We start from the raw sequence: 13,824 nt of genomic DNA, 5'->3' as shown, positions 1-13,824 counted from the left end.
CAAAGAATGAACCCCAAGAATATTCACAAGAGACTCATGAATATTTTAAGAGGATTATATTAAAATATACACTTCTAACTACAAGGGCTAAGTACAAAGACAGTCAACAAGAGAGGCTTTCAGACTCCCATATTTCTACAAGCACCACGCAGGCTGAGACACTTACTCAGCCCTGGCCATGTGGTTCTGTTGGTTAGGATGCTGTCTGGATATGCCAAGGTTTAGGTTCAATGTCCAGTTAGGGCACATACAAAAAATCGGCCAATGAAAGCGTAAATAGTAGAACAATAAATTGATGTCTCTCAAATCAATATATATAAAAGGATGACACACAAAAGGCAGAGAACTATGGATAATTATTCTAATAAAAGATCTCGCAACATTTTGCTGCCTAGATTTCAGAGCTCCTATGGGCCAGTGACTCTTTCTGCCTCCTGCTTTCTCCGCTGAGAAGTAGTGCTTACATTGGACTGGTTAATCTATGCTCATTCCACCATGACATGTTCCCAGTCTTCTAATCAAAAGGCCTCACTCAGGTGTTGCACTAACAACAGGTAAGCCTGATCTGCACTTAGATCTTATTTAGAGGACAACATCCTGGATTTTAAACTAATAATGTAAATAGCTGAGACTGTTGGGGGAGTCTAGAGAGAAGGAGAAAATATTATGCATGTGGTAGGAATATAAACAATTTGTGGCCAGAAGGAGGACTGTCCTGGTTTTAAATATGTCCACAAATTCCTCAATACTTCTCTCTTCAAGAGATGGCACTTAAACTCCCCATGAAAGTATTGGTTGACAGTGATTTGGTTCAAGAAAATTAAATAAGCCCTAGCCGGTTTGGCTCAGTGGATAGAGCGTCATCCTGTGGACTAAAGGTTCGATTTCCATAAAGGGCATATGCCCAGGTTGCGGGCTCGATCCCAAGTGTAGGGCTTGCATGAGGCAGCCAATCAATGATTCTCTCTCATCATTAATGTTTCTATCTCTCCTCCTTCCCTCTCTGAAATCAGTAAAAATAAGAAAATAAATAAGACTTATGTCAGTGTGTGACTTCTAAGACTAGGAAATAAAATACCTGATGGCTTCCTCCTTCTGTTTTCGTCACGTGGTCTGGGGAAGCCAGCTGTCATGTTACGAGGGCACTTAAGCTGTCTATTAGAGAGGCCAACAAAGTAAGGAATTGGCCAACAGCCATGTGAATGAGCTTTCTTGGAAGCAGACCCTACAGGCTCAGTTAGACTTTCAGAGACCAAAGCCACAGGCAATGTTTTGACTGTAACCCTCCTTTTAAAAATGTTTTTAATTTTTAGAGCAAGAGGGAGGGAAAAGGAGAGAAATATCAATGTCAGAAAAAAATATCGATTGGCTGCCTCACGCACATACCCTGACCAGAGATTAAGCCTGCAACCTGGGCATGTGCCCTGAGCAGAAACCGAGCTGGCAATCTTTGGTGTATGGGACGACGCTAAAACAACTCAGTGACACCAGCCAGGGCTTGACTGCAACCTCTTGAGAAACCCTGGCCAGAACCACTTAAAGAAGCTGCTCCCAAATTTTGGACATAGAGAAACTTTTGAGATAATAAATATTTCTGGTTAAAGGTGCTAAGTTTTGGCCAATTTGTTATGCATCAATAGATAAGCCTATATGTAAATAAAAACTAACATATTATACAAAATATCCCCTACTTATATACCATTGTGATAATTTTTAATATATATTTTATTGATTTTTTACAGAGAGGAAGAGGGAGGGATAAAGAGTTAGAAACATCGATGAGAGAGAATCATTGATCAACTGCCTCTTGCACACCCCCTACTGGGGGTGTGCCCACAAACCAAGGTACATGCCCTTGACCGGAATCGAACCCGGGACCTTTCAGTCCACAGGCCGACGCTCTATCCACTGAGCCAACCGGTTTTGGCCCATTGTGATAATTTTAAATAACATACCAAATTTTTATATTGCAGGGAATATTTATGTTGGTTCTACTTTGGTCTGATACATGATTCTTTTTAAAAGTAACCTTTAATTTTAGAACAATATTAGATTTACAAAACAGTTGAAAAGAAAGTAGTGTTCACCTAGTTTCTTCTCACAGTATCACCTTCTATAACTATAGTACAATTACCAAAACTAAAAGGTTAACATTGTTGCATTATTATCATTTCACCAGTTTTTCTACAAATGTCATTTTTGTTCCAGGATTTAATTCAGGATACCACAAGAAGTTACTGTTTGCCTCATGTATTTGGCACATTTAACAAACGGATAGCATATTTATAAAAAAAGCAAAGCTCCTACCATATTAGAGTTAGTGGACTGAATGGTTGTTCCCCAGAAGACATGTCCAGGCCTAAACCCTGCAAACTGTATTACCTTCATTGGAAAAAGGATGTGGTAGAGTAGTTAAGGACGATGTAACAAAGGGACTACCCAGGATTATCCAGGTCAGTCCTAAATGCAATCACAAGCATCTGTATAATAAGGCACAAAGATGACATACACATAGAAAAGAGGAGGCCATGTGAGGGTGGAGGCAAAGGATGAAGCAATGTAACCACAAGCCAGGGCATACCATGGACTGCTGGCAGACACTGAGGCAGAGAAAGAGATGTAAAACGATTTCACCCTGAATCTTCAAGAAGAATTCAGCCCTGCCAATAACTGTGATTTCAGAATCCTAGCCTTCAGAATTGAGGAAATACTTTCTGTGGTTGTCAGGTACCAAGTTTGCGGTAATCTGTTACAGCAGCTACAAGAATCTAACGTGCACAGGAGACCCCATGCTAGAGCAGAGACACATCATCCTTCACATGCATTCCTGAGTCCAAGGTAAGGCTCTTTCCACCACACGCATAATTCCAATCCTTTCTCTCCCCGGTCTTAAATGAAACACAGTGGAGACCAATGGGTGGGGTATTGATTACTATTGACTTTTTTCATTGTTTGCAGTGAGATTAATTCACATAATCCTGCTACTAAAAGAAGGAGCTTGACTTACCTTTCTTTTGGTTTATCATCTCTCTTTTTTTCATAATTGGCATGGTCATGCCTTGTTGGATCATAGTGTATGATGTCCCTACATAAAAAAAAAAAAAGGAGTGATAAAGTGGAAGAGATCAATGAGAAAACAAACACAAAAAGTTAATAGCATATTATAATTCAACACCAGAGCCATTCCAATTTTTGAGCAAGACAAAGCTATACAATATCAAAGAAAAATCTCATTAGAAATAATATTTTAAATGATCTACTTTTAAGTTTCCCTTGACCTTTTTGTTAATATTAATAATTATTTTAAACATAATGATACACTATTGAAGTCTCCATAAAATATTTCAGTGGGTAAAGAAAAGGAAAGTAGGGAAAAGAAAGCTGGTCATGCCGAAACGGGTTTGGCTCAGTGGATAGAGTGTCAGCCTGCGGACTGAAGGGTCCCAGGTTTGGTTTCTATCAAGGGCATGTACCTTGGTTGTGGGCACATCCCCAGTGGGGGGGGGGGGGGGGTGGTGGTGGTGCAGGAGGCAGCTGGTCAATGACTCTCATCAATGTTTCTAGCTCTCTATCCCTCTCCCTTCCTCTCTGTGAAAAATCAATAAAATATATTTTTAAAAAAAGCAAAAAAAAAAAAAAAAAAAAAAAAAAAAGCTGGTCATATGTTGGTAATATAGAGGGATTTCATTACACTAGTTTCTCTAAATTACATGTTTAAAATTGTCCATAATAAAGAATTGTATTGATAACACTTAATGGAAGCAATTTTGCTATGATATCTAAGAGCACAGGCATAGAGATTATTTTAGATTAATTTCTTAAAATTAAACTATTGGGTCAAAGGCAGGTGTGTGTGTTTATATGTATATGTGTGTGTGTGTGTGTGTATATATATATAAATATATATATATTAATACTTACAGAAAGGAAGGAAGAGGTATAGAGAGTAAGAAACATTGATGAGAGAAACATCAATCAGCTGCCTCCTCATGTCCCCCACTGGGGATCAAGCATGCAACCAAGGTATATGCCCTTGACCAGAATTGAACCCAGGACCTTTCAGTCCACAGACCAATGCTCTAACCAGTGAGCCAAACGAGTTAGGGCAGGCAGGCATATTTTTAAGAGTCTGATACATACTGTCATAGGCCATCTCAGCAAGTTTAAAATGGCCTAGTTTTAAACTGAGTTCAGGAAGGCATTTATGGCAAAGAAAAAAAAAGGTGGATTGGGACAGGACATAAGCCATACTTAAATTTCTTAGCAGCTACTGATCCTTTGCTTGCAGAATTGCTTAAGTTGGTTTGCAAAATACTCTGCACAATATTCAAGGCTTTCAACTTTTCTGCAGCGAGCTCTTCTTTCTCAGTTTTCTTTTCATTTACCTCTTAAAGGGAAAAGGATAATTAGTGATCTCTTGGCAAATATAACCTGAGGAGTCTCAATCATCAAATACTTATCAATCACCTAAACACATTAAGATAGGAAGAAAAAAAGTGAAACCTCTTTTTGCTAATGATCTCCCTATCCCCAAGACCCTCAACACTACATTGTACCTGGAGTTGCATGGCCAACAAACAAATATTCTCACTTTTATTTGTAATTATAAAAATTGAATCTGGATTAAGTTTTCATTGGCACATTTAACAAGTTTTTAAGATAAAAACTGACAAATGTATAGAAAGATACCAATTACAGTGGGATCCCAGCCAGTCCTCTCACACTTCCGCACTTTGCACCAGTCTCTAGGAGGTCTCCACTTTCTGCTCTTGGTTAAGATTCCCTCAAGCTAGTCATTAGTTCATTATTCAGCATGGCTTTTCTGTATTTTAGTTGTATTTCCACTTACTCTGCTGCCATTTTTTTTCTATTTCAAATTTGTTTTTAAAGAAAATGATCATAAATTATTCAGTTTTGACAGTCAAAAAAAAAAAAATAAAGAAAGAAAGATACCAAATATAAAACTAAAGTCATTCCAGACTGATTTATTAACATTTTAAAATGTAATCTAAATTCCATCTAGAAGTGAAAGATGGCCATTCTACTGACGAATATATGTTAGTAGACAGCTGTGTCAGCTTTTGATACAGTTATCAATGTTGCAGAAAGAGAGCCCAAGGTCCATATGCACAGCATCACAGAAGGAGATAGCTGTTACCCTCAGTTTCAGAAAAAGACCAGGGAGGAAAGTTAAACAGCTACTTTGGATGATAGATATAAGCCTTAAAGACCCTTTCAACTTTTTAAGGATATAAACCAAAAAACAGAATCTAAAACAAAACACTGATTTGAAAAAGTTATCAACAGAGATGTCCCAAAACTTTCTAAGATTTCCATTGAGATATAGGTCATGTTAAAATAAATCAAGAAATGCTTTATAAACCAGGCAAGTGTAAGAAGGACAGACACAGTGATGGGAGGAGCAGGTGGCAGATAAGGGAAGACAAAATAAACATTTTTAAAAGTACAGTTTTATGCTGCATTAGATTGAACCATATGAACTACTAATTCAACAACTTTTTCTTTTCTTTTTTTAAAATATATTTTTATTTATTTCAGAGAGGAAGGAACAGGGAGAGAGAGATAGAAACATCAATGATGAGAGAGAATCATTGATTGGCTGCCTCCTGCATGCCCCCCATTGGGGATCAAGTCCACAACCCAGGCATGTGCCCTCACCACAATTGAATCTGCAACCCTTCAGTCCACAGGCTGACATTCTATCCACTGAGCCAAGTCAGCTAGGGCTTCAACACGTTTTGATTTGGAAAATGGCAATTTCAATTTTAACCTAATAATGACCACTAGACAGTAGAACACAAAAGGGTGTTTGCAGGCTGGCCGTGCTGCTACTTGCAAACAGTATTTGCAATTCACTTGAAATGAGCCTCAAAAGCAGAGAAAAACAAAACAAAACAAGGACATGTGTCTGCATGCCTTAAGAAATTAAGTGCCATCAACAGAAACAGAAGGGTCTGGAGGAGCTGAGAGAGAAACTGAAGCTGGGACTTTAATTTTAACATGGGCCTAGGAATGCCTGTGAGAACTATCCAACAGGAACCGAGAAAAGAAGGAATAGGACTCCGCTGAGCAGTAAGAATCAAAGATGACCCAAATTTGGAAATTACCCGAATAAGAGAAGGCTAAAGCAACAAGAACTTACAGAAACCTGGAAGAGCCTACACCTGGCAGTGAAGGGAAAATTAGACACCGAGGGAAGAACACCTGAGTTGTGGTATAACGGAGAGCAAAGCAAAGAGAACACTTCACCAGTGACAAAAGCTGTAGGGCAGCTGAAGAGGCTGAAGCTAGAGAAAATGACACTGCATTAGGGAACTGGTAATCACAGCGTGTGAGGGCGCACTTCACAGAAGAGCCGTAAGGACAGACCAAAGGGGCGGAGGTTAAGGAAGTGACTTCTCTGCAGCTTCTAAATGGAGGCTACCCCCAAGGTCCTGTCCATTCCTGTGTTCAACATGGGCCTTTGAATGAGAAGCTCTGAAGCATAACTTGTGTGGACCCTGGATAATTTAACCTTTGAACTCTGGTTCTTGGTAATGTACATCACATAACAAGCAGCTCAGAGAACTGAAGTGTTACTCAAATCACACTGTTTTTTCAGTAGTCAACTGGTTCTACATCAGATGTAGTTTATTTTTTTCAAGTTTAGAACTAAAATCTTGGAAGTGGCAGCTCGAAAATTGGCAGGGTTGAAGGAATGGCTTCTTGGGCCTATGAGAGCTTTTTCTGTAGGAAGAGGAACGGAGCTACGAGAAAGGGAAGACGAAGAAGTCTGTGAGAAAGGGGGTGGCGGGGTGTAGGAATGAGGGATTAAGATGCAGTTTAGGTTAACTCAAGAAGGAAAGAAAAAGGGACGGTGTGAAGTCAGAAGTTCTGTGACTATAGAGGGAGCAGGGAGTTCCCTCAAGGACAGGAGCAGGTCTAGAGAAAGCTTAGAAGCACTGCTATGGAAGATGCTAAAGAAGTAAGAGAGCAGACTTCTGATAGCATCATTACAGTTAGACATACCCAAATAAAGACACATGGCATTCAATAACACATTCCTTTTTAAAATACCCGCACCCAGCATACACAGCAGGGAAGACGAACTCTCTTTCAGAGTCAAGTGTGACTTAACTGTCTTTCATGGCCTCCCCTGGACCTCCAATTCTACTGCCAGACAGGGACCACACCTCTTCTCTTGTGCCAGAGACGGCACAGAGAAAGACGGTGCCTTTGGTGGATTCCATCTATTCCTCTCTCTTCTGTCAGCTTCAAGTAATTTAAATTTTCTAAATAAACTAATATGCGCACACGAACTCAAGAACCACTCAACAAGCTGTGACCTGGACAGCAAGCTTCCTGATGCAGTGTCTTGGATGCAGAGCTTCTCCAGTGTTAAGCAAAAGCTAGGCTGGAGGCTTCTCAGGGGCCCAACTCTGACACCAGCATGGTTTGGACAATGAGGCATTTACCTTCCCGTTCTTCTTCACTGTCACTTTCTAGAAACCGGGAGTCCATGCGGAATCTGTCATCAGTGCCAAAGCGAGACTGCAAATTCATGAGCTACCAAGACAAAACACACACACAACTTTGGCCACAGTCCCAAGAAATCGCTTTGCAGGTCCCAAGGAAGATTTTGCAGGTGCCCTCCGCCACCCTGAATGACAGTGTTTCATAGCCTCACCTACCCATGAGCCAGTGGAAGTGGCTGTGGGGAATTTACTCCCAAAACAAAGCTAAAAACTGGAGTGTGGATCAAAGTCTCCCTGCATTTGCCTAGATTTAAGGATTATTCAAAAAATAAGGACATATTGCAAGTTTTAGCATTTTCATTATTTACTAACCTTCTGCCCAGCTCTGCCCTCGAACTGAGGCTTAATTCTGAACCTATTCCTGTCCTCTTCAGGGTCCGACTCCTCCTCACTGCTGCCAAACAGTATCCCGGATGCTCGGCTCAGGAACTCCTGTGACACGGATAATAGCAGAGACATGCATTAAAAGCCAAGGCAACCAGAGCTTCCTTCACATTTAACAACCAACAACTCAATGGCTCTCCCACGAAAGGGTGGTGATGGTTAGACTGGGAACCTCCTGACTCAGGCCACGAAGAGGCTCCCCATGCAGCCCAAAAGGGGGGTGAGGGCAGGGAAGCGGGGAGGATGGCAGTTGTTATAAATGTGAGGATAATTTCTATGGGGTTTCACTAATACTGATGCCACTGTGCAGGTGACGTGGAGGTGAGGTTCACCGGAGAAAATCACCAGTCCCTGTAGTCCAGTGGTTCTCAACCTTCTTGATGCCGCGACCCTTTAATACAACTCCTCATGTTGTGGTGACCCCAACCATAACATTATTTTCATTGCTACCTCATTACTGTAACTTTCCTACTGTTATGAATTGTAATGTATATATCTTTGGTCTGTTTTCTGATGGTCTTAGGAGACCCTGCTAGCAATTTTCAACCTGTGGGTCAAGACCCACGGGTTGAGAACTGCTGCTGTAGAGCCTAAGACCATCGGAAAACACAGATATTTACATTACGGTTCATAACAGTAGGAAAATTAGTTACGAAGTAGCAACGAAAATAATGTTATGGTGGGGGTCACCACAACATGAGGAGCTGTATGAAAGGGCTGTGGCATCAGGAAGGTGGAGAACCACTGCTGTAGTCTGTGGGGTGGCCAGGGAGCCCTGGCTTCCCCTGTGGCTCCCAGAGGACTTTATGTTGAGCCTGGCATTTGTTTGCAGGTCTTGGTGTGCAAATGGACCTGCAGAAATAGAGTGGTGCCCACAATGACAGCCTGAACTCTTACTTTTATTGGTTTCTCTCCCAGTTGGCTCTGCTCCAGAATGGATGTCTCCTCGGTTTCAATCTCACTGTCAGAACCAAAGATGATGTGTGTTGGCTTGTCCTCTGGCGGACCATCCTAGAGTGGTCATCAAAGACATTATAAGGTAAGCCCTCATCTCCATTCCCGGCCAAGTCTACTTCCCATCCCTTTTTCTCGTCTATTGACTGCTATCACCCAATTATTTTCCCAAGATGGACACTTATGACTTGTCTTTGCATATACAGCTGATCAGTCTCATCAATTGGACCTGCTTGGTATCTTTTAAATCTATTCCCATTGTTACTGCCGTGGTTCAGGCTCACGACCTTCCAAAAGGCTGTCCCTGGTTCCAGATTTGCCATTTGATTTCTTGATCATTATGGCCTGAATAGCTTTCCCCAAACTGAGTTTGGCAAACTATTTCTGTAAAGGGGCACAAAGGATCTGTGGTCTGTCCTGTACTCTTTTTAAAAAATGCTTGAAAAAGGTAAAAACCTTCCTTAGCTTGGAGGCTTTACTAAGACAGGCTGCGGGCTGCATAGCCTATGAGCTGAGGTTTGCCAATTCTTGTTCCAATATATACACAATGAATCTTCACCCCTTTGAAGTTACTCAATTTTTTCGCAGCCTTAAGAATAAAGTTCAGCCCTAATTGGTTTGGCTCTGTAGATAGAGCGTCATCCTACAGACTCAAGGGTCCCAGGTTCTGTTCTGGTCAAGGGCATGTACCTTGGTTGCGGGCATATCCCCAGTAAGAGGTGTGCAGGAGGCAGCAGATTGATGTTTCTATCTCATTGATGTTTCTAACTCTCTCTCTCTCTGTAAAAAAATCAATATATAAAATAAATAAAAATAAAGTCCAGCCTGGCTGGCTTGTCTCAGTGATTGAGCGTCGACCTATGAACCAGGAGGTCACTGTATGATTCCTGGTCAGGGCACAGGCCCGGATTGCAGGATTGATCCCCAGTGTGGGGTGTGTAGGAGGCACCTGATCCATGATTCTCTCTCATGATTGATGTTTCTACTTCTCTCTCCCTTCCTCTCTGAAATAATAAATAAAAGTCCAAGTCCTGTAGACTCTTCACTGTCCCTATTTACATCTCTAGTCTTATGACACTTCATACTTTAAACATTTCAGTTACACACATTCTTCCCCGCCCCCCCTTTTAAAAAATAAAAATCTTTTATTGATTTTTTAGAGAGAGGAAGAGAGAGGGATAGAGAGTTAGAAACATCGATGAGAGAGAATAATCTATCAGCTGCCTCTTGACCACCCCTTACTGGGGATGTGCCTGCAACCAAGGTACATGCCCTTGACTGGAATCGAACCTGGGACCTTTCAATCCGCAGGCTGACGCTCTATCCACTGAGCCAAACCGTTTTGGCTCACACACATTCCCTTTTTTATAAATTGCTCCCTCTTCATGAAATGCCTTTCCTCTCCCTTTCTACCTTTTTCTCTGCCCAATCAATGTATACTGCTCTCACTAGCCTCAGTTTAGGCTGAGGAAACCCCCTATTCTCATTTCCCTGATCCATTTAGTGCCTCCCTGTGCTGCCAGGGCACATGGGCACACTCTCTCATGTGGAGCTCAAATGCATACACACTAAGAGCCATTACCTGCAGCAGAAACCATGTTTCTTGACCTCATTCTATAAATCTAGTACTTACAGTGAAGGCCTAGAACTTCAGAGATACTTAGCACATGTTGGAAGAATGAATATAAATTCATTACAGTAAATCCTGGGAAGATATAAATCACTTGGGAGGTGACTGATATGTAAATTCAAATATAGTATTAGGATATCTTAACCATACCAGTTCTAATTTCATAGGAAACTATGAAAAAAAAGATAAAAACAAATTAAAAAGAGTTTTCATAAATAGATTAACCTCATTTCTGTTGGAACATACTAAATATACAAGGGTGATAAAAGTTTCCAACTCAAGGGAAAAAAAAAAAAAGAAACTGGTGAATGCCAAGATACTGACCTCTAAAGGGGCATGCCTACCTTCATGGAAAGAAAAGGGATGCAATTTTAGAGTTCTTGTTAAACCAGACTCACCAAATTGGCCAGGGCATTATGAACCAGCTTCTTTTGTATTTCTTTTGCTTTCTGCCTTGCCTCTAAGGCTGACAAACGCTTCTGATTATCTTCAGCATGCTTATCCTTAGCAGAAACATCGGGTGGACTATTAAGAGAAAGTGGGAAGTCAGGCTTGCTTCCATGAGTATTCATCCTGGAGACCTCTGGGGAATACTCAGGAACCACGTGACTGGTTAGATCAGAACTCTTTTCAGAGTCCTCTCCTGTCTTTGTCGTCTCGTGGCCACTGTCTTCATCAAAGCCTCTCCCAGAGGTTTCTGCACCAAGCCTTACTGCATTATCTTTTAATGGCAACAGATTTGAAATGGGATTTCTACTTCCCTCTTCTGAACCGCTAGGGGACCGCACTTTGTGATTCTGGGTCTTACAAGTAAACTGTCTGTTCTGAGGTTGGATACAGTTTGGGTCATCTGCTTTCTTTGAACCTTGGAAAGGAGTCAGTTTGCTTGACGAGCCATTCCGGTTCGGGCAGCCCTTTTCCATGGACATGCTAGTGGGATCCTCAAGTTTCAAGGAGTGCTCATTTTTATGAACATTGCTAGAGGCAATGTTCTCTTCCAAGGATTTTCTCACTGGCTGCTTTCCATAGAGACAGCCTACTCCCCTGAATGCCTGGAATTTAAGCTTTAAGTTGTTTTCCTTTGGTTTCTGCTTCCCAAGGGCATTCTCTTCTTCTAAAAGGGAAGCCACAATCTCTTCGGGATAAATACATTGTCGACTTCTATGGCGGCCAACTGAAGTCCCATGGCTCTTGGAGGCTCTGTCACACTGGGAGGTGGTTTCCCAGCCATGACTCTCGGGATCTTTTGGAGCCTTCAAGTCACTGCCAGCCAAATGTCCCAAATCAGCTAACGAGAGGGTCACCTGGAGACAGTTGTCCATCATGGCATTATAATCACCTACCTCAGACTCGGCTGATTCTGATTGAGAAGCAGCATCTTCACTGCTACTGGAGTTAGACAGAGACTTACCTCCATGACTTATGGCTAGCTCCTCATTGGTTTTGCTTTTTTGTACTTTGGTACAATGATCAGAAAGCTCACACTTTTTTCTATTTTTCGGAGAACTCTTCTTGCATACAGACTTTTCCATTTGTGAAAATTCTGTACTCTTTTTTATCTTACCAACATTTTTATTCACTGCAGTGTCATCTGCATCTCCTGAATCATCATCGCTATCATCTCCCACATTATCTTCACTATCAAAAGAGACGTTATTTTTGTTGCCTAAATCTGTTAAAGAACAAAGTTTGTGAACATCTGATTTGAAATCATCCCTTACAATTTCAAAGGAATCATATTCATTTATTGAGGACCATGTAGTTCTCTCTAAGTTTTCCTCTCTTGCGATCATTAATTCATCTTCAGAATCAATATCATTTTTAGACATGCTATTTTTGTTCCCAGTGTTTTCCAAGCCAGAAGTCTGAAAAAACACACTTTTAAGTTTCTGACGCTCAGAATCAGGTACGCGGGGTGATTTAAGAGTAACAGGATCACTAGGCATTTCTTGTGTGATCTGTTGCTGGGGGAAGTGTGGAGTCTCCATTTTTACCCTGCTGGGTCTTGGTCGCATAGTCAGAGACAAAGAGGAACTCTGATTCTTTTGCATTTTTATTATCTTCTTGGGAGGGCTGAAAATGTCAGCAAATTTCCCTTGCCGTTTCTTACTCATAGGATCATTCCCTCCTTCCAATTCCCAAGTGAGATTGGATATCGGAATGGCATTTGTAAAATCCTCCCCTATTTTTTTTAAGTTGTGGCAGTATTTTGATGGATCATACTTTATGTTTCCATAAGTCAAGGAACAAAACAAAGGCCTAGGTTTTAGGAAAACCTGTCAATCTGGTGAAGCAAAAGAAATAATGTTTAATCTTTTTTAAAAAACTATTTTTACTGTTGAGGATATTATAGATGTCCCCCATTTCTCCCCCACCCTTTGATCCCCTCCACCCAGCTCCTGCCCCATCCCTGGCATTCACCACACAAAACTGTTTAATCTCACCCTCAGTTTCCTATCCAAACAAATGAGGATTTCACTAGGTGACCTCAGGTTCCCTGAAATTGAGAGTTCTACCCAGAATTATGAAAAGCACCATCAATATTAATCAGCAGAATATATACTTGTATGTAGACACAACAGCAAAGTTATTCAAATTAGGTTCTACAATAGATACAGAGTCCCAAAGACTGTTTTCTGTAAATCTGAGAAGCCCATCTATGGAGCTGATGCTATAAAGCAGAGAACAGAGGAGCACCCCGAGGGGCACAGCTAGACACCGCCTGTCCTCGGGTCTGAGTCTCTGCCTCTCCTGCCTCCTCAGGCCTGGCTCTGATTCTAGCTATCTGAACTCTGACTCTCTCAGCTCAATAATCCGCACATCTCTTTCTCTGCAGGACATTTTGTAGGTCTTTATCAGAAAGATAATAACTCTTTACCTGGATGTGTTTTGTTGCTAACATTATCAAGAAGGATCTAGTTAATGTCAACATGCTGTGATGACACTTGGCATTTTCCAATTTCCTAAGACATATGAACAGGCAATAGTAAGTTGCTTTAAGTTATTACTCCTGAAGTTTTGTGTTCATTTAGTAACTAAGTAGGTGAGGCCTTCCATAAAGTGTCCATGGTCTTGCAGCTTCAGTTCATCTTCAAGATCTTACTCTTTGCTGTTAGTGCTACCATTGGTAGAAAGAAAGAAGGGAAAGAGGAAGGAAGGTCCCACCATTTCTCCGAGTTTAGTGCCCCTGGCAGGGAAGGCTCCAGTGGCCTCAGTAGCACAGTATCCTCAAACAATAAGGACACGCCTTGCTGCTCTCTAACCCAAGGGTGGCAGCGGTTTCTTAGTTAGTAATCTCTGGGAACCTGTTAGTTCCCAGCT

At 41.3% G+C, this 13,824-nt stretch overlaps 1 protein-coding gene across 4 annotated transcripts in view; it reads right to left on the bottom strand.

Moving 5' to 3' along the window:
- NOL8 (nucleolar protein 8) overlaps positions 1-13,824 on the bottom strand; it is a 43,617-nt gene that overhangs the window by 17,709 nt on the left and 12,084 nt on the right. For all 4 annotated transcript variants that reach the window (XM_045575048.1, XM_036420102.2, XM_045575049.1 and 1 more), the window contains 6 exons: positions 10,902-12,731; positions 8,817-8,930; positions 7,848-7,967; positions 7,476-7,566; positions 4,252-4,387; positions 3,008-3,085 (listed from right to left, as the gene is read on the bottom strand). In XM_045575048.1, the coding sequence (XP_045431004.1) occupies positions 3,008-3,085; positions 4,252-4,387; positions 7,476-7,566; positions 7,848-7,967; positions 8,817-8,930; positions 10,902-12,731 (2,369 nt within the window). The remainder of the gene's footprint in view (positions 1-3,007; positions 3,086-4,251; positions 4,388-7,475; positions 7,567-7,847; positions 7,968-8,816; positions 8,931-10,901; positions 12,732-13,824) is intronic.

This window comes from Pipistrellus kuhlii, unplaced genomic scaffold (assembly GCF_014108245.1).
Source record: "Pipistrellus kuhlii isolate mPipKuh1 unplaced genomic scaffold, mPipKuh1.p scaffold_m20_p_62, whole genome shotgun sequence".
NCBI classification, from domain to species: domain Eukaryota; kingdom Metazoa; phylum Chordata; class Mammalia; order Chiroptera; family Vespertilionidae; genus Pipistrellus; species Pipistrellus kuhlii.
The sequence above is the reverse complement of the archived record's forward strand: the minus strand, read 5'-3'. Positions and strand labels throughout refer to the sequence as shown.